Source organism: Pelobates fuscus, chromosome 7 (assembly GCF_036172605.1).
Source record: "Pelobates fuscus isolate aPelFus1 chromosome 7, aPelFus1.pri, whole genome shotgun sequence".
In the NCBI taxonomy this organism is placed as follows: domain Eukaryota; kingdom Metazoa; phylum Chordata; class Amphibia; order Anura; family Pelobatidae; genus Pelobates; species Pelobates fuscus.
In genome coordinates, this window is record NC_086323.1 from 53476458 (window position 1) to 53503105 (window position 26648).

At 37.7% G+C, this 26648-nt stretch overlaps 2 protein-coding genes across 8 annotated transcripts in view; one reads left to right on the plus strand and one right to left on the minus strand.

Moving 5' to 3' along the window:
• The window catches only part of RALGPS2 (Ral GEF with PH domain and SH3 binding motif 2), a 199989-nt gene that overhangs the window by 129822 nt on the left and 43519 nt on the right, over window positions 1-26648 (plus strand). The gene's annotated exons all lie outside the window — the stretch shown is intronic.
• ANGPTL1 (angiopoietin like 1) lies at window positions 471-22017 on the minus strand. Of its 2 annotated transcripts, none has more exons than XM_063428251.1 (5): window positions 21932-22017; window positions 15943-16802; window positions 6615-6808; window positions 2116-2386; window positions 471-1225 (listed from the first exon to the last, which is right to left on the minus strand). In XM_063428251.1, exons 2-5 carry the CDS (start codon window positions 16763-16765, stop codon window positions 1038-1040), a joined length of 1476 nt encoding a protein of 491 aa, XP_063284321.1. In that variant the 5' UTR covers window positions 16766-16802; window positions 21932-22017; the 3' UTR covers window positions 471-1037. The 2 variants fall into 2 exon arrangements, with proteins under 2 accessions (XP_063284321.1, XP_063284322.1); XM_063428252.1 differs by lacking the exon at window positions 21932-22017 and adding an exon at window positions 20734-21062.

Here is a 26648-nt window from a genome sequence, read left to right on the forward strand (position 1 = left end):
TGGAAACTTGGAATCCGTTTCCAAGTTCTTGTCTAACGCACTATGCACATTCAATAAAAGCATCTAGCTCACGGTCATCTAAATTCCCGTTACATGTAGATTCAAATATAAAACATTTATAAATAGGTTTAAATAATGTTACAAATACAATCACTGTGCATAAACCCAAACAAAGCGAGATAAATTATATTTTACAAAACGGGGTATCTCTGGACCTGTGAGTCTAAAGCTAAAATGCCCTTTTTTATTTATTTTTTTAGTGAGATGCAGACCTACGCAGCTGTTAAATGAAGCCTAGCTTATGAAGTAGTGTTTCCTTGGTATCAATATTTATTATTGTTTTTGGAAAACATTTCACTGAAATACGATTGTTTGTTTTTCGGCCAACATCCTGTCCTACGGGTCCCTATATAATTTCCAAATCAAATTTACGTTATTGCATTTCGAGGCAAAACATTACAGTATGTGTATACAAAAAGGATTTTTTTTTTTTTGTTCTCAATCTATTTTTTTTGGCTTAACATACAAAGTTTCAAGGCATTTCCTCTCTACAATGAACTACTGCATCATTTACTACTGAAAGTTTAGGCAAATACACTTGGTGTACTGTTTACAAATTATGTTTTTCACCTACTATGTGTGTCTTTATTCAAGGGATGCTCTTGGTAACCGTCTGTATTATGTAATTAATAACCTAAGATACCCCATCATTTTGAGCATAAGATAATTCTGAGCTTTTCTCCCTTATAAATACGGTTGTATTAGAGAGCTTGTCGCATTGATTTGTGCTTACTCTGAAAATATTTTGATAGGATTGTTTCTTTAAATATGTTGTCTAAACACATACGTCTTTTCCTCCTATTGTACCCAATCTTCTTTATATTGTTAAAAATTACATGATTAACAGTAACAGCAGGTTTTCATGAAGCTGCATGTGATTTTCTGATAATTCTTAAATCTTGAAGTTTCCACAATGGTAAATAATTAATTTCAGCTCCCAAACCGTGACATTGAATGTCTGCCATCCGCTGCATTTCTCAGTCTATGGGTCTAATCAGCATTTGGACTGATTTGAGAGAATAGGAGCCGCCTCTGTACTCTGCCCAGTAAATGCCATCTTGATGTTTGCTACGATAGTGTCCTCCTCTGTACCACACACCATTAAGGTTGGCATGTGCACATGCATTGTACCACCATCCTCCTTTATGGAAATGAGCACAATTACCTGGAGATAAAAATATAAATATGTATACATTACTGGTGACAAGTATAGCTTTTATCTATTATCTTTTACTTGCTAGCAGTTGTATCAGTTCCATACGTTTAAGTCTTTACCAACTTACAGAAGAACTTGTCATTCACATATTTTGTGATGACAGGTCCACTTTAATTTTTACTTCTTGCCTGTTTCTGGTAGACTGATCAATATTTGAACGAGTACTGCAGGTACCTCACACATGCTTGATCCAGGCATAGGTTGTATTAAAGTTAGTAAAGAGTTACTCCAACCAGAAAACATTGTTTAAAAAAAAAAAAAACACTGTTTTTGTTCAGAGTGGTCCTTCCTGTCCTGATTTGCCCCAACATAGAAGGGGGTCTGGGAATAGTTGAAAACTCACCTCTATTCCAACATCGAGGAAATGTTCTCTCTGCCCCCACTGATGTCACTCCCCTGTTGCAAAGGTAGAGACATCCAGGGGAACAGGCTGAGGGAGGGACATGGGCAGCACAGAGGTAGAGGGCTGTGCTGCTATTTTCTATCTGTTGCCAGCAGGTTTTGGATACAGTTGGCAAATGCCAAACATGCACACAATGGACGTTAGCCATTGAAAGCTATTGGACCACGTGGGCACCATAATTACTTTATTTCAATGTATGTACCTTTTTAACCCCTTAAGGACACATGACATGTGTGACATGTCATGATTCCCTTTTATTCCAGAAGTTTGGTCCTTAAGGGGTTAAAGCGGTTCTCACAGTGGGTACAGTGATAGATGCCATTTGAGAGAGATTATTTATATAATGCATTAAAAAAGTAAATTCTCTCCAGTCTGTCCCTCTAAAGGAGCTTTCGGAATTCCACCATGTCTGATTAGCACTCTGTTGCTGTATTACCTGAGTACGCATCTCTGTCTCTGTCTAGTGTGGTAAATTGTTTGCCATTGTGAAAGACCATGGAATCTCCAGCGTTCCCCTGATATGTTCCCAGTCGCAGCCGGTAGTAATCACTCTCGGGCTCCAGGCGGAAGCTGCTGTATTCTGCATAGACTTTCTTGTTGTTCCAGTCTTCCAATTCAATCAGCAACCTGTAGTTGTCTTGGTTGGATATCTGATAAATGCTCTCCAATCCTAGCCAGTACTCGGCATCGATGTTCCCGAAGCCTTTCTGTACAGAGAGGTGCCTTCCAGTTAATGAACTATTTCATGGTTAGCTTCTAAAACTATTCGCATAAATTATACAATATATTAGAATGTGAATAGCAAGGGCAAGAAGGAAGACAACATACTAAACAGAAACACTTCCTTTTATAAAAAAAAAAAGAGAAAAAAGTACATACCAATACTTTTATTGACTCCACCAGCTGCCATTATTCTCCATGGCTAAACATCCCAAATAGCCAACTCATCCGACTGAAACGGAAGTGCACTAATTCAAAAATCTACCTTTAACAAACCTATTTTCTAAAATAAAAAATGCCAAAAAGAAACTCTAATCATAGGATTGGACAGCTGGACAAAGAGAAATGATTTTGATATTGAAACCCAGAAGCAAATATCACAATGCCCATTATACTGAATTTTAATCAGTATAAAGTATCAGAATAAAAAAATATTGTCAAGAAACATTGGAGCATCTTAAAGAAGATGAGAGTAAAAATTATCGTCCAGCATGTTATTTGTACGACAACATGATGTTTATCTATGTACCCTCCATAACTGTGCACCTTACAATAAAAATTTAATATTTTTAAAAAGAATTATCCTCCCAGACAAGCCCAATATTATTTATGGGGTACTCCTAATTTTTAAAGCACTAATAAGAACAACAACAAAAATGTAACCGCAAATTGAACCTTTAACAAAAAAAAGTATAATATAAAAACAACCTTGTCCCTTGTAATTCTAAAAATGTGATATACCTATTGGAATGTCCATGTGGCCTGCAATATGTTGGCATCACCTCCATGACAAGGTGGAAATTTTACTAAAATACTTAGGCAAACGAGAAATTAGATGGGTATTTGAATTAAATAAGCTTGTCCCTTATGGTTTTAATGTGGTTTCTGAACGTGTACTATGTATTTTGTTTGTTTTATCACCAATTTTAAAGGTTATTTTAGCTATACCCTTTTCATTTTTTTTATTTTTACGCTCTTATATATTTATAAGTTGTTTTTCAATATTTAAGTGTTCTTGCATAGCAAGACCACTTAATGTTATCTCGCATATATATTATTATTCTTATTATAGCCAAATTTACCACCCTAACTCCTCCCACAGTTTTTACACTACATAGACAGTAATATACCGAAACATGCGGATTGTTCCCGATTGGTGTGCTATTACTTTGTGGAACGTTTCACCGAATGGTTCGCGGAATATCGTCATTCTTGTGGCGAAATTGGTCCCATAGGAATGAATGGCAAAATGTTCAAAGCTAGAGTGGGAGCTGGCAAAAGCTGAAAAATCAGGACATGATTTCTAAACTGCCACCACTCCCTCATTTTCAAGCAAACCTACATAAATCTTATACCAAAACGTTCAGCTATCCCTGCTGCCACTAAAAATGTACATGGCTAAGCCATAGTCCTGATAGTTTTCACAATATGACAATTTGTTTGCAACTCACGCTGTCCATTGACATTCATTGAAACTCCACTCTGCAAAGCTCACACTTGACGGGCAATTTCTAAACTGCGACTGTGCCTTCATTTTTATTACGTCAGAGACATTCTATGCATCAAAATGTAGGTCTGGGTCTTGTGATTCTCACAATATAAAGCTCTTCGCTGTAGGATGTATAGTTTTTAAAATACGACCGTTTGAAGATGGCAACCGCCACAATACTCTGACCTGTACCAGGCTGGAGCAGCAAGTGATGTCATAGACAGGGCCTTTTGCACACCTGCTAATGTTTTTATAAATGTATGTTTTAATGTAACTGTGAAGCACTTTGGGCAACAACGTTGCAATTAAATGTGCTATATAAATAAATAATAACAGTTACTCCGACAACTCCAGTTGTAGACTACCGGTGGAGGCAAGAACACTTCACACAATTTCCCCAGAAATTGTAGCTTTTCTAGTTATTTATGCCCCCCTGCCCCCCCCCCCTCTTGCATTTTATATGCATGTGTTGTAGAGATACAGTAATTAAATTATGTAATGAGTGCACTTTATGCTGTTATATACCTGCCCTTGTACAATTGATTTAAATTTACAGTATTGGTTTGATATATCATTTTTTTTATAAACCCCCCCCCCCCCCCCTACCCCTCCCAAAAATTCACATGAACACCCTATAAGGCTTTATCACCATCTTGTTGGAGCGGCACCGATTTTGCTATATTTCTATTTTCTTTTTCTCCCCTCTACTTATTCTATACTGCCAGAGAATTTATTGTTTCTGCTGTATGCACCATTGGCATCAGTCATGTGATGTAGGCTGTGGTGTCATCTTTCTGTCCTGTTCCAAGGGCTTGCTTTTCTTTTAAAGACCTCATTTTGACTTATATTTTAGCCTCCTAATCCTTCCCCTAATTTATATGTGCACTAAACTACTGCTGCCTTATTTTAGCTATTTTTAACATTGTCACACCGATCACCCTTGTTTACCCTTGTTGTTTTTTCTTTTCTTTTTTTTAATACATGCCATAGCCCTTGTTTTTAGATTTTAAACACCAGAAGAGGGTTGGGCACTCTCTCATTTTTAGACTTATATGGTTATCATAAAATATGATTTGTTTAATCATAATTGACAGTCACATGATTATGACATCATGTGTCCGTTATTTTCAAATGTGTACTCTGTTATATATACAGTGAAGGTCCTTTTGCCTGTAACATTTTGAGAAAGTTGTTTACAATAAAATTTGTATATTTCTTATTCTCTTTGGACCTTCCTGTTGTTCTCCTGATGGTTGGACATAATTTTCCTTGGTGGGGAACATACCATTTAGGCCTTATTCATTGAGCAAAACCACGTTTTGCTTTACATCAGTGAGTACATTTAATGTTATTTTTAATACTTTTATTATACATTGAGCACTATAGTTTATTTCTTCTTTTATCCATATTCAACATGGTGAGATTTTTCCCAAGAGTGGGAAACCTATATATATCCAAGAGTTGGGATCATTCCACTCCATGCTATTTACTAGGAGCCATCAGAAGGCTCCAATAAATATATACCAAGTCTTTATCCATAAGCTGGTGTTATACCGCCCAGGCGCATTTAATCAAAGCCATTTATCAGCTCTATACACTGTAAGTGCAACTCCTCTTTGTTTTCTCCAATACAATTTCTACCCCTCATCCTCTAATCGTTAAATTCCGAAATTGATTTGAGGACTTTTTCAAGGCGCTGCACCACTCATCCATACTTATTTCTGTGTGCCATATTTGCTGACTCCTGTGTTGGATACAGTTGAAGTACACAGTGTGAATTCTTAAATTTATCTATGTTATCTTATGAGTTTTTTTTCTGTTGGCTTAAAGGATAACTCCTAACAAAAACTAGTGAAAACATTGGTTTTGGTGAGAGTAACGCTTCCTAGCCTGGTCCACCAACCCACATCCGAATTTTGGACAACCAGAACTCTTCTTTAGGGTGACTAATGACGCTGTCAGAGGAGGAGTTACAAATACAAAAAGAGAAGTCCTGCGCTTAAGCAGCAAGGACTACAACACACATCAGCCCCAATATATAGTAAAAACCAAAGAAAAGAAAATGTTACTTGCGCTTTTTCCTTAATCCCTATGTATATTTAGACAAATGGAGGTCCATTTGTCTAAATATACATAGGGATTAAAGAGGAGGAGTTACACTGCTTTCAGAAGCCCATACAGAGTCCTGGCACCATTACCACTTTAAATCACTGAAGTGATCAGAAGCTTGGAGTAAGCATTTAAAGAGTGAAAACAAAAATTTGCTTTACAGACAAAAATCAAACATGGTGATGCAGTCATGTTGCGGTTTGAAATTTTAGTGAATGTTTGGAGTGGAAATGTGCAAGTGCATCTCACTGTTAAATGCCGCTAGAAAGGGGGTGGTGTCAATGTGATGTTAAGTATCACTGACCGGAAGCCATTCAAGCCAACCAGTCTCTTTGTTGACCTTGAAGAGCCAAAATGTTAACATTTTTGTATCTCGATATTTTTTTAAAACAGCAGTACAGTGGTATCAAATCAGGACTGTCCACCAGATCTGGGACACTTTGGACATATGATTTGGCATTATGTTTGTATAACTTTATTAAGGAAAATATATGGGTGACTTTTGTTGTAATCCGTTATATGAATTGGATCACATGGATTCAAGGCCGTTTTTGGGGTTCTTTTCTTTCTTTTTATGTACATAAAGGCATGCAATGTTTTCTTATCTTATTTCTTACCTTATATGTTTCCCAGTTTCTGAAGAAATTAACTGCTCCATCTGTCCTCCTCTGTATTACTGCCCAACCACCAGGATCCAGACTGTGATCACACCACAACTGCACGTGGCTATTTGCATTTTGTGGTTTTATTAGATAAATGCCACTGGTGGTGAATCCAGATTCTTTGGCATGCTTGCAGTCCCGGAAAGGACCTGTAAAATGGACATGTTATTATGTTGAACATGAATGTACATATTACTGAAAGGGTTAATATCTCATTCATGCCCATTAGCAACACTTCAGGGATACTTCTATACTTGTGTATATAACATGCTATTTAACTGTATACATACAAGTCTAAAGGCTGTGCAAATGAATTAATTGCCCATGTTGTGACTTTTTTTTCTGATGTATTGATTTTGAATATTAATAAACCTGACCTGAAAAAAATATTTAAAATTGGCAATCTGACAGTCCTGACACTAAACACCGCAGCATTAGCACAGATATTCTTATTACTATTAAACACACAACCTCATCCTGCAGAGAAAATGTCCTTTAATTTTCATATGAATGAGCACGTATTAAAGCCTTTCAAGGTGTATTTTAATTTTTTGGTGTATATCCCATAAATCCTTGCTGAACTTCTCATTAATCTGAACGAGTGTTGCACAGAAATTCATGTAAAGCATACCGCTGTACATTTCCTTCTGTGTATCATGTTACTTCCTCTTTGAATTGACTAGACAAGAAGGCGGAGCAAAAGATAAATCAAGATACGGTTTCCTATCGGTTCCTCCTAAAAACTCACTGTGGGAAGCAGTGAGCGACTGTAACCCAAAGCAGCTGGCTCCTGTGCAAGGGATAACTTGGCATGCAAGATTCTAAATAATAGAGGTTTAAGCAAATGGGCACACATATGTAAAAGATAAAAAAAAAAATTAATTAATAGAAGTATGATTATGCAGAATATTCAGTGCAAATTTTATTGATCATTGGTAAGAGCAACCCTGGCTTTGCTTATCAATATTTGTTGGGCTTGCAGGCATGTTGCCAAATAAACTTCATTACATATTTTTATGTTTTGGCTTTTTTTCCCCTAAGTACTGTCAAGCATACGCCATATAATGGTTTTATAACTCCACTCTAATGCTCTTTAGAAAATGTGCAGACCCCCCTCACCCCAGTAAGTACTATGAACTGATACCTTGTAACCAAACCAGTCTTTGTGGAGAGGTGAGGATTGCCTCTAGTTGTTTAGTCTGGATGCCATTTCCCCCCCCTTACTTTTTGTTTTCACAGTAAGTCTTTGTACAGAACGTACCATCAAAATGAAAACATAGTCTTTTGTTTTTAGGGGAAAATTGTGATCTTTGTCAAGCATGCTGCGAGGCCCCGAAGGACCCCACGGATAATTTTCTAACTATTCACGTGGCACATTTCATTCCTGTTGGATAAAGATTATATTTCACATCACAGTCCTTGTTTGCTTTTTTTTTTTTTTTTTTTTTATCAGTACTTGTAAAACATTTTAGTTTTTACATAAAATATTACATTCTATTTTCTCTCCTAGCTATGGTGATTACTAATCCTTAAAATGTTAAAAAAATAAAAAAAAAATCCTTTTACATTTGTTTATTATTTATAAACTGTATCTTGTAAAAGTACTTTCACCTTAAAATGTGAATGTTCGGTTAAAAAACAACCACTTATATACTTCCAAAGATAAAAGACAAGAACCATTTTATTAGTTGCTTAACAACCACTTAATACAATGTTAAGAACACTTCACAAAGGGTTTAGAAGTCAGATCTCTCTGTAAGCATCTGTTATAGATTAGCTGTAGCTTGGAAAGCAGTGTAACAGTTTCATGATGATTCTGTTTAGCATAATCTCTCTAGAGTAAACCTATATTAGGATCACAAGCTAACCACATACTGGTGGGCTGGTAAAGTAGACTATATATGAATTTGTTTACTGCACATGTATTAAAATTATGATATGGACTCTATATTTACCAATTTAACATTATTTTTTTTTTTTTTTTTTTTTTTTTTTTTTTTAGAAAAGATCAAGCAATATACAATTACAAATTGCTAAAGAGAATTAATCTCCAATATTTTATAAAACAATATTTATGGTGCTTGGAGTGTACCTTTTAATTTAATAACCATAGCTCCTTTGCAAATATAATGGTGTAGGGTGCTCCCTAAACATATCTCTCTTGATCGCTTTCTTTAAAACTGCAATAAATTGTGAAAATAACTGAAGCCATATGCGCACATTTTAAGTTAAAGCGAGCTATTTATGAGAATGTTGCACTGCAGCCGAACATTATGTGACCGTGATTGGCTTGCTTCTTGAAAAAAGTGTAAATGAAAACAATTTGGCAAGCACACCAAAGCCTCATTTTCATTTATGCTTTTTCATGAACGAAACTACAAGTGACTACTGAATTACAGTTCCAGTAAACCATCTGCTGAGCAGATTGATTAGAGATCTGCAGCATTCTTGCTATGATAGTTGGAGAATTTAAGATTGGTTGGAAAATATCATCCACTTCCTAGACCATGCAGGATGAGAATTAAAAAACTAGGCTGTTGGTGTTCGTTTAGCGTGACTGTAATTTTTTTTCGTGTCCTTATATTGAATTACAATTATTAGTCGGATAATGTGACTGTAATTGACACACTACTAAAAGTTGCTATCAAGAACTATTCATAGCATGTGGAGTAGAATGTCTGTCAGTAGTGAGCCGAAACTGGATGTCCCCTTGGCAGAGTAACCAAACACACATGTCAAGCTACATACATCTGATAGGTTAGTTTGTGGTTGCTATAATAAAAGCAAATTCTAATTCCCTCAGAGTCCAAATATTGTTGGATAGACCGCTTTTTCAGCAAAACTATTCTTGCATAACTTCCTTCTGGCAAGGCACAGGCACAATTCAAGCACTAGAGTAACCTCTGTTCATAAGCTTCAGTGACTTATAGTCTCCCTCTGTCCCTACACACACATCGTGGGGCTATGATGCTCCTTGCCATACTAATCCCTATGGTGTGTGAATACTATGGAATTCCCCTCCTACCTGCGCTGTCTGTTTTATTCACATGTTTCTATGATGGAGCCTGTGCTAAAGCCACTTTAAAAAGTGTCAATTAAGCTTTGCGGAGTAAGAGAAACACTCCGCTTGTGCAGCAGCTTTATTCCGATCATTTCATGAATGGATCTCCTGCAGAGTGTTAAATTCTCTGTCCCTTGCGTTTATGGGATATACACAGCACTCCAGCCAGGTGTGTGTATTTAATACAAATTAAATAGAATTTCCCTAACTCCTCCAGTATAATGAAATTGTTCCTTTTACTAGTATTCAAGGAGAGCTCACAAGCCAAGTCCCCATGGAAAGCAAATTGGAATCAATGCAGCTTGAATTGCGAAAGCAAGCAAAACATGCTTATTAATGTAGTTTCATAGATTCCTCAAGGCATCGCTAGGCAATACAGAGGATGAGCCACTGTTATTAATAGAAGGTTCTACAGCTTCCTGGCTGTATTGGGCCTACATATCACTTTCTCAGAGTAACTTCTGTTATATGTGAGCACATCTCTGCCAGCTTCACATGTGTGCACGATGCTGCGATGACTCACACAACAGTTGCTTTTTATAGAATGTCTGTAATTTTAGCCAATATTCATTGTGTACTATCTTCATCCTTGCGCTTTTTGTCAGAATCTCTGAAGGCGCTCAAGGCATCTAAAATTTGATTATAAATAAGGACAGATAAGGGTAATCCAAGCATCCCATATCATTTGTCAATAGACTAGTCCACTGATAATTAACCATTGCATGATAGATGTTTATGGAGTACATTTTCCATAATGCTCAGCCAACCGAAATCATAGGCTGCGCAACATTAGATATGCCATTCATGTATATCTGCGGTACGAAGATTAGCTGTAAGTGGATGGTATTCAGGAATATCTATGCTATCTGGAACTACATTGTGCCCAGTGGAATTTAGATCCTAATTATAGATCATTTCTGGGTTGAACTAATGATTGGCAATTATCATTCTTCCTGTCGTTTTTTTTTTTTTATATCTCTATTCTGAATTGCTACTGTTTTAGGATAAGGCCCAATGAATTAATTTTCTGGGTTTATTTTCTTCCAATTTCCCATGGCTAATCTACACACACATCTGGCTACATTCTGCATGACAGCATGACCTATTACTAAACTGATACAGCTGAAATTGCATCATATTAAACTATTGCTTCCTTTTGGAAGTCTCCCTCAAAAACAAAAAAAACTTCTGTCCACAAATGCAGAGCATTATTTAAACCAGAACTGCCACTTCTCTGGGAATGACGTCATTGGGGGGAAAAAAAAAAGCACGCGGTAAATCGCCTATAAATCATGTTGACTTTTTTCATGTGAGTCTCCATTTTATTTTTAATGTATGTTAAGGATTTAGCAAGTTTAGTCCAGGCACAATTGGGGCACATAATGCAAATGAGGAAGGGCACAGAAGCATTCAGAGCTAAAGTGAGAATTCAAAGTGAATTTCACATTTAAGGCCAGAGTAGCTGAATTGAAAGCAAATCAAACTTCACAGATTCTCTGACTTTTTTTATTTTTTTTTTATGATGCAACGTCTAGTGCCTGGTATCTTTCTTTGTTAGTAGAAGCATGATTTGCATATGTGTAGTAAATGCAGCAAGAAGGAAAAAAAGTCTAAATCCAGTCAACAATCTCCATTTATTAACTGGCCAAACTCAAAGATCTACTTTACTCATCCATCAAATTCTAAATGTTCAACATTAAATGTGAAAACAATGGAATGTTCCTTCTGAATGCAACATATTTTGAGGGACACTATAGTCACCAAAACAACTACAGCTTATTGTATTTGTTCTGGTTAGTAGAATCATTCCCTTCAGACATTTTGCAGTAAACACTGTCTTTTCAGAGAAAATGCAGTGTTTACATTATAGACTAGGGATACCTCCACTGGCCACTCCTCGGATGGCTATTAGAGCTGCTTCCTGGGGCCGCAGACACTGATATTTCCTTATAGAGATGCATTGTTTTAATACACCTCTATGAGGTGATGCTGATTGACCAGGGCTGTGTTTGACTTGTACTGGCTCTGCCCCTGATCTGCCTCCATGACAATATTAGCCAATCATACTGGAAAGCATTGTGATTGGCTCTCAGAATCACTTCTGATTATGTCAGGCAGCAGGCAGGTCAGGAGCAGAGGCTGCAGACTTGAATACAAGTAAGGATTTACTATATTTAGGGAGGCAAGAGGGAGCTAGATGATGATTTTAACACTATATGATCAGGAATACATGTTTGTGATTTGTTGTTTTATCATAAGCCTCCGTGTAGATGACATGCCTCTGCGTGATGTCGTGTGTTTCAAGTCATATTAATTAAGGTATCCATATTTCTGATACTCTCACTTTTTTTTCTTCTGAGGAGAAGCAATGATTCATTCACGTTATCTGCTGGGCTTATTGTTTATTACCCCACATGCATTCCTTGAATTAATATGCTTGAACTGTGACATTTTGAGACCTGAGTCAGAGGAACAAAGTGTATAATCCCTCTCCATTTTTCTGTTTATGGTTTATAACGCCTTCTCATAAAGAGTGCTTTTTTCTCTAACTGATTTTGGCACAACCTGCTTATATTGTTAATTGTTTTATTTTTATTTATGTATTTTTGTTATTACTCAAGTCAGTCTGTAAAAGGCAACATTACCTCCCTGAAAGATTGGAACATGTTTGTACTTTGTTATGGAGACTGATGATATGAGATCTGGAGTCTTTGCTGCTGTAAATCTGTGGTTGTAATGTGTGGTTCACATGTTAAAGGGACACACAACTGCCCATATATAAAACATATAAAAAAATAATTTTAGTAGATATACCCCAAAGGAAAACTTGAGTGAGTTATATCTAAAAACAGCTTGCAAAAACTGTCAGCTGCCATTGCAAGCCCTCCTCTTCCAACCCTGCCTAGACTTTGTGACTGTTCAATCACAGACTTCCCAATGAGTAGACTTTGAAAGACAGGTGCTCTGGTCAATTGCTGTCTCTTGAGTTCAGTGCAAATAAGTTAGCCAAACCAGGAAGTAACAAGACCTGTTGTTTGCTTAGAAAGCCAGGGGGATGTAACCAGTATCCTTTATAAAAGTGTCAATTTCTATTGAAATCTACACTTTTTGCAAAAGGAAAAAAGGACACCCTCTTCAGGAGCCTTTCATCAAGTTAAAGTGCTTTGGGGGTCTGGAGTGTCCTTTTAATGTGTTACCATACATCTTATTCCATAACCATAATCCATTGCTTTCCAGAAATAACTGGCAACTGGCTTTCTACAACTTATTTAGCAGAGATGTGGGTGAGAGTGATGTGAGTTGTTGCACAGCATTGCAAAAGCCACATTTTGGCTACAGAAAAATTGGCTAAGTGGTCATATTTTTCTGTGGTGAGCTAAGGGCAGCAAATTGTCTTCCCAAATTATATAAAAATAGCTCATGTTTAGAGAAAACGGATCTTCTCTTTTCAGGTAATTTTTTTTTTTTTTTTTTTTTTTGGGTGCATGCATTTTCTGAGTACATAAGGTAGTATTGTTAGAAAGTAAAACAGTAGGATTTCAGTCACTGGCTTTTAGCTAATAGTTAACCCTTTCAGAACCAACGATGTTCTACTCTGTAATAACATCATATATTAGAATGGTGACAGACGCTGTATAGTTGGTGAGGTGGTAAGCAGATTAGATATTTTAGAACGGTAACACACTCTATAGTTGTTTTGATGGTAAGCAAGTGGACATTCCATGCTGACATGGGATATTTAAAGAGTTAGTAAGACATTTGTTAATTTTTTTTTATCTATAGGCAAATGTATAAAAAGTTAATTAAGAGCAGGGTAGATTCCATGGACATATTGTATTAAAGGATCACTATAGGGTCAGGAACACAAACATGTATTCCGGACCCTATAGTGTTAAACCCACCATCTAGCACCCCTGGGCCCCTCATGCCTCCATAAATATAGTAAAAATCTTACTGTATTCAAGCCAGAAGCTATAACTCTGCATTCTGTTAGACTCAGAAAAACAAGCTGTCTGCTGACATCATTAGAAGTGGTAGCCTGATCCTGACAAGGAGGCAGATCAGGGGCAGAGCCAGCATGATTCAAACACAGCCCTGGCCAATCAGCATATCCTCATAGATTTGAATTGAATCAATTAATCTCTATGAGGAAAGGTCAGTGTCTGCATGCAGAGGGAGGAGATACTGCATGTTTGGATGCATTTTAGGCAGCCATGACCCAGGAAGGATCTCTAACGGCTATCTGAGGAGTGGCCAATGAAGTGATCACTAGGCTGTAATGTAAACACTGGATTTTCTCTGAAAAGACAGTGTTTACAGCAAAAGGCCTGAAGGTAATGATTCTATTCACCAGAACAAATTCAATAAGCTGTAGTTGTTCTAGTGACTATAGTGTCCCTTTAAGACATTTAGATACCTATAACTTTATTTTTATTTTATTTTTATTTTTAAGTGAGCATGAACATGCATATTAGTACTGTCTCTTAATGAATCAGTATAACCTGTGAACACACTAGTGCATTTAAGGTACAAGACATTGGTGATAGTATGAATTGCCTACCACCCAAGTGTCCCTGTTTAGGAGAAGCAGTCCCTATTTTTGGGCCCAAATCGGTCTATTCATCTCTTCTGTCCTAATGTTCCTCTTTTTTAGGAGTTCCATTTTATTGGTGTGTCTGAGTGTATAACAGGGCTCCATAGGAATAATATTCCCAGTAATGTGTCTTTAAAATTAAAAAGATGTGTTTAGAAATCAGTCTGTATAAATATAATACATTCTTCTTGTTCTAAGTTATGTTTCAGTTGCAAAAATGGTTATTAGATAGTCACCCAGGATTTCTGAGAACAGCCAATTTCCTAGCCACACCATTAAAATTAAAGTGAGAGGATGGTCCTGGTCCCAAAATTGCATTGGTGCAGCATATATTTTACTAATCAAATTGCCTCTGAGGACAAACACTTTTTTTTTAAAAAAAATTTAAAAAAAAATTTATACTTGCAAATACTGTGCATATATTTCAAATTCATATATTGCATCTTCTTGCTGATATTTTAATGATAGGTTCATTGTTTAAATTAAAGGATCACTATAAGCACCCAGGTCATTTCAGCTCAATTAAGTGGTCTGAGTGACAGGTTCCCCTAGTTCTAACCCAACAGCTGAAAACATAGCAGTTTCATAGAAACTTCTATATTTACATTGCAGGGTTAATCCAGCCTCTAGTGGTTGTCTCCCTGACAGCCACAAGAGGCGCTTCCTCATGGAGTCCAGCCTCAAATAAGATCCCCAAAGGAAATGCTGGGCAGGTTTAAATGAGCTCGCATTTGGCTCCACTCGGTAGCTGACGTCTGCAGGGGAGAAGAGGTCACCAGCGCCGAGGGACCCCAGCGCTGGATTAAGGTAAGTGGCTGAAGGGGATTTAACCCCTTCAGCGCCAAGGGAGGGGGGCACTCCATGAGCCCATAGTGCCAGGAAAACAGGTTTGTTTTCCTGGCACTCTAGGATCCCTTTAAAGGGAAATTTCACATATGTATATAGTTTCACAATATTAATAGAGATGAATACCTGTGCTGTGATCTGTTATCCACAAATCTTGATATGCAAGATCTCCCCCAACTGAGCAAAGAAAGCAATAAATATAGTTCCAACTAAAGAGCCTTTCAAAGACAGGAGGTGGTCAGAATGGCCAGTGTCAATATTCTTTTTTGGACATTCTTCTGGACTGTTGGTGGACATAGGATGAGAGGATGACCCTGTTCTGAAGGGGATGTACTGAGTATAGAAGGACAAGGGGGATCTAGTGATAAGAAACCTTGAGGATGGCATGATAATAACCGCAGTGACCCACTTCTAGACCACTGTAAGTCAGGTATGTGTGCAACAGTGGATAACACAAGGAGTATCATGGAAATGTCCACAAAAATCTAGCATGTAGGATAGCCATTACTTGTTTTAAAATTCCTGTAAGTAAGAGAGGCTCAGCCTGCTTTTATCATCTAATATAAAAAATCCAAACTGTTTTTTAAAGGGAAATAAATGAAATATTGGAAGAATGAGGACTACTATAAACCACTTAATCTTAAATATCATTTATAATTGCCCCAGTTTCCCAGGATTATGTTTTTTATATACATTTGTAAGTTCAAACAGGTATGTAGTCTTGATTTTCTATGCACAACAATCCCAATTGTTAACATTGTCTTAATTATTTCATACATTACCTTCATTAATGACTGCTACTGGAGGTACCCGAAATGGGCTGCTTGTTGGAGGCGGAGCTTGTGGAGGCTGCCTGCTGTCTCTAGCTCGGGGGTATCCTGTATCCCTTTGAATTTCATTACCGGCCACCAGTCCAGGTGTATATTGCTTGGTTTGAGGAATATGCTGTGGAACCACCTGAACCAAAGGTGGGGAGCCATGGCTATCCCTCCTGGAAAAAACCCTCATACACTGTTCCTCCAACAATGAAATGACTATTGACTGGTTATTGACCATATCTATCAATGACGCATATTTTAATTCCAGCTCTTTGTATCGCGTGGCTGCCTTTAGCATCTCTGCTGTTACATTGAGGATCTTGTTTTCCAGCTGAGAGACTTCAAGAGAATTGTCCCTCTTTCGGATAATCTCATGCAGAAGCTGCATGTAAAGCTGTGTTACACGGGAATTCATATTACGACTTTCTTTTCGTAGCAGCTTCACCTCACTAACAATATTCCCATCCACATCTACTGCCATTTGCAACATCTCCATTTCCCTCTTCTGTTTAGACAATGTGTCTTTTAGGTTTTCCAAATCCATCCTAGTCACTTGGTCCTTGTTTGGTCCGGCTCCCTTGGTACTGACACATATCGGACCTGTGATTTTCTGTTGGGGAACCATAAAGGTATAGCCACATTTTTTCCCATCATTCGCATCTAAATTGTCTGTGGAACGAACTAGTCTTCTTGATGTGTCTCTACTGCTTTTGGATTTACTTGTACAGTCTCCTCTAAATACCAGGAACACTATCAACACTCCAAGAGCCCAGATGTTCCTGCCCATTTTACAGAGGTGAAAAATGGTAGCTAAACACCTGAAACTAAAAAAAGGTGGAGTTAGCTCATAAGGTACATATTCTTAAATATAACACACTATAAATTTTATAATATTTTTGTATTTTTTTTTTTATTCAGAATTGTTGGACTCTGGTATATCTAGATTTTTAATTTTATTCTTAACTCAGGAGCTATTATTGTTTAGTATTGTTTCTCTTAACACCTCCATTGTTTGGTGTACCCTGGGAAATAAAGCAAGTCAGAGCTCAATGTATTGTCAGGCTCTCTTCGAACATTGGCTTAGTTTGAAAATACATATTCCTAGGGTCAGTCATATAGATGTTCAGGTGCAACATAACATTTTACAGGTTCTAAAATATTGCCACATTTTTTTCAATTTTTAGAAGAAGCTTTAGGTTTGATTCATAGTTACATAGTAGTCTAGGTTGAAAAAAATTGTGGTTGATCCAAACACGGCAAAAAATAAAATAAAAATTTAAGCCATTTTCAATTATGCCGCAAAAAGGTAAAATAAATAAATAATTGGCTACATAATGGCAATCAGATTTCTCATTGAATCAACAACCTGTTAATATATATATCAAGTATGTGCTTGAATTGTCTTTTTCTGGAAAAACACATCCAAGCCTTCTATATATATATATATATATATATAGAATCTGATAAGACAACCTATTTAGGTAGAGAATTCTACATCTTTTTGTTTCTGCAAGGAACTTTCCTCTTCTGTAAGTGAATACACATTTCGTCTAGTCTCAATGGGTGACCTCTTCTCTGTTCCTGCTAATGAAGAGGTTAGCACATAATGTTTGTACTGACCCTGTATATATTTGTAAAGTACTATCTCCTCTGAGTTTCTCTAGCCTTGCTTCTTAACCAATGTTGTCTTCAAAATCCTTTATTTGTAATGCAAAAAAAGAATGGCTACTGTTTGGCTACAAATTTATGGTTCTACAGATCAAGAAAGTGATTTTCAGTAATACTTTGTCCATTTTTGTCTGTGCCAAAGTTGTGCATATCCCATAAACCCATACAGAGCCAATACAGATAATCACTTTGGAGTTATACCTCCATAGTGCAAGATCTTGTATGTGTTACGAGCGAGCTGTGACATAACATGGTAGAATGTGGACATACAATTTTAGCAGAGAGTTGCTGCAGCTACAATGAATATGATGAAGGCTAGTGTTTTTAACCAATTCCCAAGAGGTTATGATACTTGGCCCTTTAACTCTGAGTCCCAGAAAAGTGACCAATACATTTCTTTCAATAGTTAGTATTTTGTTATGCATAGTCTAGAGATTTTCTGAGAAACCGTTCAATATGCAAAATGGCCTTTTGGTTTTCCAGCCCAGAGTGTTGCGTATTTTTACTGGTTTTACTGTGGCGTATTATGGATCTGTGTAAGACTGAGGAGTAAAATCTTGAATGAAAACTGGTCTAACTTATTTTAGTATTACCAGCACTAAACAACCTGAGAAAAATAAATTTAAACCTGGTGGGTAATCTCCAGAGGGACATTTAGGCCAAGGTATTTTAAATAATTATTTTTAGGCTAGAATTTTAGCTTAGAACATTTCTTAACCATTATCTTTCCTCTTTCTGCCAACTTCTGCTTTCATAATGATCCTCCAGGGTTTTAAGTCATTTCACCAAGGATTGTATAAACAAGAAAGTGGATTTTGTAGGTATGGACAAACTTGGACGACTACACCCTTTTCTCTCTAGAGTTTTCTACCTCAGTAAATCATATGTGATTATTTTAATGCTGCTTACAGTTGCAACCAGGACTTGTTTTTCCCTCTTAGGAACAGTCATTGAAAAGATGTTGTTTTTCTGAATTGATGCTTAACTAAAAACCTTTTTTTTTTTTTTTTTTAATTATTAATGCACCAGGTTTACGTGGTGTGGTATTAGTGATGTACTCCCCTCCTCATCTGTAATTGGTGCTGAATAAGATGCAGCATATGCCTGCCCAATGACATACTCATCCCCAATTACTCTACAACGTTTTGAAACAATTCCATGTTCTGTCATCGGCTTTCTTCCTCCCACCAGAATTTAAGAAAAAGCATGGCTGGTTTTGGTAAATTGCATGTGCAAATGTAGGCTGAATTTCTAAGTAAGACAAGGCATTTCATTCATTGGCAAGTTTGACTGCATGTAGGAACAGCACAGGATATATTTTATATATTCATATAACGTAACACCAAACCCAGTCACCAGCAGTAAAGTTTGTTATTTCAGCTTTGTGTTATGCGTTTGGCCAACAAAATTATCCTGAAAAAAATACGTTTGTCTGTTGTATCCTTTCCATAGTTCTCTGTTTTCACATTAGGTCACTCCCTACAGATTTTAAATCACACACATTCTAAAATTGATTTATATACATCTTGGTTTTATGTACACTTTATAAGAGTGTTGGATTATGGTATTTAGTGACTTTGATCTGAAAGCAGCTTGCGCCACATCTGTTTCCATTACCAATCCTCCTATCTCTTTGTAATGTTGATGGCAAACCTTTGAGCTGCACATGTTTGTAAACCACAGTTCCCATGATGCTCTACTAACCTGCCGCATGTTATGGAATATGTAGTTCAATACATTTGTGGTGCTGAAGTTGATGGCAGCAACCCTATTTAATTTTAATTTATTTGCACAGTCAAAACAGTACAAAACATTGCCTCAATTATATCAGTATTATTATTAAAAACATTTTTTGACGCCCCCACATGTGCCATTGTGCTTGCTTTGCTTGATTTCATTAGAAATGAGCAATGTAATTATTCTCAGATGGTGCACACAATTCCTGAGGATGTCTGCGTTATTACGTAGGTCCCAGAGCATATGGAATTAACAGCTCCTGGTCATTTTTCTTTTTTCAAACTTTACTCCCTTTGTCACATTGCCATTAACTGTTTGTTTCACATACACGTTGTACTTTATTTTTTTAAGGCTTAGTAATGGAATCTTTTTATGTGATGTCTGTATTGTTTTTGCATATTGCTTATTTGTGATACCATGACACTCGCAGTATTCTGCATTTCTCATTTTGTATCATTTTTATATTCAAATCATCTATCTATTGCTCTATTTTGTCTTTGCTCTTTTACAAAATATATTATCACATTTGCTATAAACTTTTTTCTTTATTACTTTAATTTATTGCTTTGTGTTGCGTGTTTTGTCATAAAACTTTTATTTTAGCTATGCTAATGTGTGAGTTAAGTCCCATTTTTATTGAACTCTATTTGCATTATTTTATAGCTGCTCAGGTATATGAAATGAAGTATTTGCAACATAATTTCACTAACTTCCTTGTTATACAATAGAAAATAATGGAATGGAACTAAAAGTATGCGGACACCTAGGTACAGGAAAAAGGTACATGATCCAACATTCACAGACCCCCACAGAAAAGATAACAAAGACTGTTTTACGCATGCATACATTGAATTGATTTATTTTTTTCCCTTAGATTTTGAGGGCGTTGGGTTTTGGCAGATATTAAATGACAAAATAAAAAGAATAGGTTTACTTGTATCCATTTAAGATAATTATATTTTTTGATCTTGTTTTATATATCACTGTTTTCTTAAGTATCTTCATTTGATCCCATATGCAATGATTTAATAAGTTTCATGTTGATAGGTGTTAACATATAACGTCACCCCACGCGTTGACAGCCATTGTTGGAGCACGTTATTAGTGAATATCTTAACTGTCCACGTATACCTGCTCTATCTGCACTGAAATCAAGAACACCACCTCCTTCATTTTCTTCAAGTTCTCCATTGCACACTGGGCTGCCAGAGTGCATTGTTGATGTCCGTGAACGGGTTAATACATTCCAGATGTTCTTATGTGCAAGGCAAATGACATTTTTATCTTTATCACACATATATATTATTACTTATGGACATTTTAGAAATGAGAAAATTAAATGAAACCAACCTTTCTAACGAGCTTGTTCAAAATGTTATTCCTTGTTGCTGAGGGGAGCAGGCAGGGAAAACCGCTCACAATTCCCCAAATTCCTGAGAGATCTGCTGCATCTCTTCTCCTACATAACCCGAGGATCTAACTCACAAGCGGGGGATTCCAGCTTGCTTTGTCTTGCAGAGTTACAAAATGCAAAGCACTTCATGATTTCATAGTAGTCCCAGAGCTGCTGCGGGGAACTGAAATCCTTAAAGTGTCACAGGCTGAAGTAACCCAGCCAGCTGGCATTCGTTGGGTCTTTAAAGCATGCAGACATCTAAGCTTAAACCAATTGTGTGAGAATTTTTTTTCTTTTTCCTTAATTTAATTCATCAGTCGGTCGTAAATGTGATGGTCCAGCCCACCTTGTGTTTGGATCCAAAATACTTTGTAACTCCTCCTAGAATGAGCAGTATACTGGAGGTTCAAGGGTATCAGATTTTTGGTCGGAGATTTAAGAGCTTAATTTTGTAACCCAATTAACCTTTTTAACAGGTCCTGTGTGATGGATTTAATGCTCACCAACCTTGAGAGAACCACCGTAATTTCCTTATACATATTTTCAGTTTATGATCAAGAAACTATCAATACCCACCTACTAGCCTTACACAAACATTTGACAATATATAACCATTTCTCTAATTTTTTTTTTTTTTAAATTTTAGGCAGGTCCTCAATCTCTCCAAACTGCGGTCATTAGAGTTGCTGTTGGTTTGTCAAGCGGTTTGTAAGATTCTGCAGCGATTATGAGCTTTTTTTTTTATAACCGAATAGATAACTTAAGTAAAAGTTGAAAGATGACGACAGATTAGTTGGTTTTGACAAGGTATATACTGCCACGAAGGTCTCCATATAAAACATCTGTCTCCCACAAAGATCACATCTTGCTTCGTGTTGAGTGACATTAACGAGCGTAACCTCATCAAACTGTTCTCCATTCTTCGTCTCTTGAAATATTCCTTAGAGTTCCCTTGTTCAGCCAGCTCTTATTTTATTACCCAGCAAGTGGTTCTATGGTTAAAGTTGCAGTATCAGAAATGTAAACCTTAATGCCTGTTTAGGGTTTTGGGTGTTTTATACACCTCTCCACATATTGGCAGGGGGAGTTCAACTGCCTTTTCCTAAATAAAATCCTCTACTTTGTATCGTGACAAGAGACAAACTGACTTACCTCAGCCCCGTTCTCCCTGTGCCAGAACTGTTTACTGAGCGGACTGGATATGTTCTGCGTTATGTCCTTGTTTAGATAGGGAGGGATAACTGCCTTATGTAATGTGCCTCCTCATTAAAGTCTATGTAACCTGAGATTGAGAACCATGCAGTGGTCCCGCTGGTCTTTCCTCTAGTCTTTTTGTTTTTTTCCCTAGGAGAAGGACCACTTGTTTCAAGGTGTCTAAAGCATTTCTTACACATTATATGCATTGTGCAGCACCTTCATGCTGCGTCTCTCCTTGCTATAGAAAGAATGGTCTGTTGCTGAGACGGGTTTAACCCTTTCTGTAACAGGAGTGTGAAGCGCTAGCTTGTCACACATAACCTTGGGATAGTAGCTTCAGGTTATGACTTGTGTTTGACAATCATTTTATCCATATGTGTAATCCATGCAGCAAATAGCAAGGTTTTATCCCCATTGTCTAAAAATAAAAGAAATAAATCTATTTAATTATTGATAAAACAAAGCTACGTGTAATAAACCATTAGCAGAAAGTTAATTTCTCTGTAATTCCCAATTTCTTCACCCCAGTAAGTTACTGAAGTGAATAGTGAATTAGAGGCAAGTATAAAACGCATGTCTGTAGTACGATTACAATTATTTATACAGTGCCAACATATTCTGCAGCGCTGTACAACAGGTAATCTAGATAAACATAATTCTTATAAAACATAATTGACATACTGGAATAGTAGGTGAAGAGGGCCCTGCCCAAATTACTTCTCTGTTCTGGTGTGTCTTGGGGTTGGGGCATGACTCCACATGTTATGACCAAATGCTGTTTGAATTCAATGTTTTCCTATGAAGAGCATTTGATTGGACACGCACACCTCATGCCCATGGTCCTCTGAGGAGCATTGGATTGGACATCTATCATAGAAGTGACACCTAATTGTCTGTCGATGTCAAAACTCCACATGTTTCCGCTCCTCTTTAAAGCGGCACTGTCATGGCCGAATCCCATTTTTTTTTTTAACCCCCCTTACGACTCCACTACATCTAACTGACCCCCTGTCACCTCCAAATGCCCCTAAGCCCCCCATATTACCTATTTTTTATTCTTTATTTTCTGCCCCGATCTATATTCAGGGCGCCGCCATCTTTGTGTGGGTAGAGGAAGTCCCTGTGGGACACGTCATCTGCCCACAGTAGATAGCCTGTGAGATTCTAGCACATGCCCAGTGAAACACTTGGACTAGCGAACGGGAATTTCATCTATTCATTCATTCATTCGTCAGAAAGACGAATGAATGACTAGAAATTTCAGACGAACAAACAAACACTGAATATCAGTGTTCGTTTGTTCGTTCAGTTTATTACAAGGAGGGAGCTACCGGCGTGCAGCTCCCTCCTTGTAATATGTAAAGATAGAAGCGGCAGGGAGCAGTGCTCCCCCCCACCACTTCCTAAACCCCCCATGTCCTTCCTCACTCTATGGGGGTCAATATGACCCCCATAATAGCATAAAGGAGATTAAAATCGACCTACTGTCCTTCCCCCGGCCCTCACCCCCTGCGCGATGGGGGGGGGACCTACTGTCCTCCCCCCCCCCCACCCCCACCCCTGCGCGATGGGTGGGGGCCATAAAGATATGGGGGGGGGACCTACTGTTCTCCCCCCGCCCCCCACCCCTGGGTGGCGGGTGGGGGCCCTAAGACAAATTCCCCCCACCCACATCAAAGGTGACTACCCCCTACCTACCCCCTCACCCTAAAAAATAGTGAGGGGGGAATAAAATAACTAACCTGTAAAGAAAAAGTAAACTTACCATTTGACATCTTCTTTTTAGTAAAATCTTCATTTTTCAGCCCCAGAAAAGACCAAATAAAAAGCTATCATACCCGTCGAACTTAAAATAAAATAAAAAAATAAACCGGACGAAAATGAAAAAAACCAGAGCGCAAAAAAAATAATCCATATTCACCCATGGAGGGTTCCGCGCAGACAGAGCTCTGCAGGGCGGGGTAAGGCTTATAAAGGTTTTTTTTTATTTTAAGTTCGGGTATGATGGTTTTTTTATTTGGCCTTTTTTGGGGCTAAAAAAAAAAATGAAGATTTTAGAAAAAAAATCTTGACAGGCTAGTTATTTTATTCCCCCTCACTATTTTTTAGGGTGAGAGGGGTAGGTAGGGGGTAACTTTTTTTTGGGGGGGGGAGTGGGGGACCCCTAGTCACCTTTGATGGGGGAGGGGGAGATTTGTCTTAGGGCCCACACCCGGAGAACAGTAGATTCCCCCCATTGTAATTTATGGCCCCCACCCACCGCGCAGAGCTGGGGGCCGCGGGGAGGACAGTAGGTCCCCCCCCATCCCCCCGATTGTACATTATGACCCCCACTCACTGTTCAGGGGGTGTGGCCAATAGGTGTTTAATTTATTTATTTTTTTACCTTGAGCAGCCACTGGCTGCTCACTGTTTACTAGACATGCCCCTTCATGCATTATCTTCATTATGCATTAAAAATACAAAGGGGCTTCAATGTATTTGCTGTGTTATCCCTCTCTGCACTAACTGGATTTACAAATATCCACTTACTGTAAACCTTTTAAGAGTACACCTTGTATTTCCACCTTTAAAAGGGGGAACTGTCACTTGTCTGAGAAGTAGGCCATTGTATAAAACATTGAGAATCACTTGCATTCATTTTTGTTTTTCCCAGCAATATTTCCACCTAACTCTTAATATGGTACTTTGAAGAGGCACTGTCACAAATTATGCAATTGGAACTGTTATTTCTTGCTTAATATTACAGTGGACTCGGGCCATCAAAGAAAGGGTGCCAAATTCACACCTAGGGCTTTTCACGACCCCACTCATGGTTCCAACCATGGTGAGCAGCCTAGCAGCACCCCTGGTTCTTACGTCACATTATACATTTTTTTCCTAGTACAATAAATAGACAGTAGTGAGCACATATACAAGCTAAAAAGTGGTGTTCATGTACAACTGCCAGAATGCTCTAATAGCCTGTGCTGGCTTTCCCTGCCGAAGAATAAGCTTTAAAGGGCATTTGTTGATTTGCTGTTAAAGGAGTCCCATTTATTTGCTCAAACCACTATTTAAAGTTTTATAAGGAGTCACTGCTTCCAATGAACCCAAAGCTCGTTATAAAACCTCACATTGAAAACAAACACTTGTAACAAAAAGCCCAACAGGGAAGTGCTTTTCCACATTTTACAGAGATGCCTCAAAGACCACATAATTATATTGTTTGAGGGCGCAATGGTGCAGTTTATACACAAACCGCAACAAAATGCAATTCTTTTGTGTGGGTTTTAAAATTTTAGGATTGAAAAGTAAGAAATTTAGGTGTCAGTGACATTTAATACCCTCTCTTCAGTCCAGGATTTCACGTATTGAAAGTGAATGAGCCAGTTTATGAAAACAGACAATAATTGTATTTATTTATATATATATGAGAGCGACTTGCTTGTGTACAGTGAATGCTACTTTTACAATTAATAGTACCCTTTATTCCTACATGTTTAACGTCACATGTTGCAATTACCTGTTTGCCCACCCATTGTACAGTGTTGTGAATTGTGTTGGTGCTTTTTGTCTAGTTGAGCGTGATGGTCAAAGAACGAGTAAGCCAAATTTATTTTCTTGCATTCACTTTTTTGGGTGGCAAATATGCCTCTGTCAGACAAGTGGTTTGCCACCAAGACTGTCATACTGATCACAGTCTATCAGCCAATAAACGATATATTAGACAACAGTTGTACTTTTTGGGTCCATTTGACATTTAGTTTACGTTAAGAATCTTAGGAGTCTGCTAATATCATGTTTGGTTCTTATTTAGAACCTATTTGTGGTTACATGTAACATGAGTTATGAGACATGGACTATAATGGCTCCTTTGGGAAAGAAAGGGGAAATACTTACGTTTTTGTTACACATTGTTTGATTAGAATTAGGTCCATTCCAGAAATTTTGGTTGCTATATTGAATCCCCTGTCAACGACTCAATTTCTTATTTCCACGGTTTGAAATTTTATGCAACTTCAGAGTTAAAACGGTCTTCAGGTTCAAGCTGCAGACATGATCTACGTGGAGTTTCACAGAAAGGTGCTATATGAAATAACTACTATTCCATACATGCTCTTTTTCCATTTTTCCATCTCTGTGTTCTCGGTCAGTGCTTCTGTGATTTCTGGCTCTCGCGTCATCTGTTTAATTCATCTTAAAACTATGGTAAAGAATGTATTGATTGAGAATCTAGCCAGAAAATTGCTTGGAGGAAACAGAACTCTGAATATGTTTCCGTTCTTGATTAACCACATACTTTAATGGGAGAGTAGGTTTGTGGTCAACTATAGTGAGCCCCAGGTGTACAAACATGGCGTCCTCTGAATCCAGAGACTGCAACTATAAGCCACCAAAATTTTGCAATAAAAATAAAGGTCCTGTTCCAACCCTCATTTTATTAAAACAGCTGTGAATTTCCTCCACTTTCTTTATTCTTATGTAATATAGTAGAGCCACCGAATGCTGTTTTTGGTAGTAGAGCACAGGGCTCAAAACATCCCAGGCACCTGGTCTCCATGGCGACTTGAAAATTGGCCCTGGCACCTGGGTTTTTTTTATCAGTCCTTTGGCTAAAGCGACCGGCTGAATGAACATTGGAGACAGCCGGGGTTGCCATGGGGAGCATGGAGGTGGCCGGCTCAGGGAG

Coding starts and splice junctions, on each gene's coding strand:
- ANGPTL1 (XM_063428251.1), bottom strand. CDS start 16,765: ATGGGCAGGAACATCTGGGCTCTTGGAGTGTTGATAGTGTTCCTGGTA. Junction 6,809..15,942: donor AGTAGCAGTCATTAATGAAG/GTAATGTATGAA, acceptor TCCATTTTACAG/GTCCTTTCCGGGACTGCAAG. Junction 2,387..6,614: donor GAAACTGGGAAACATATAAG/GTAAGAAATAAG, acceptor CTCTCTGTACAG/AAAGGCTTCGGGAACATCGA.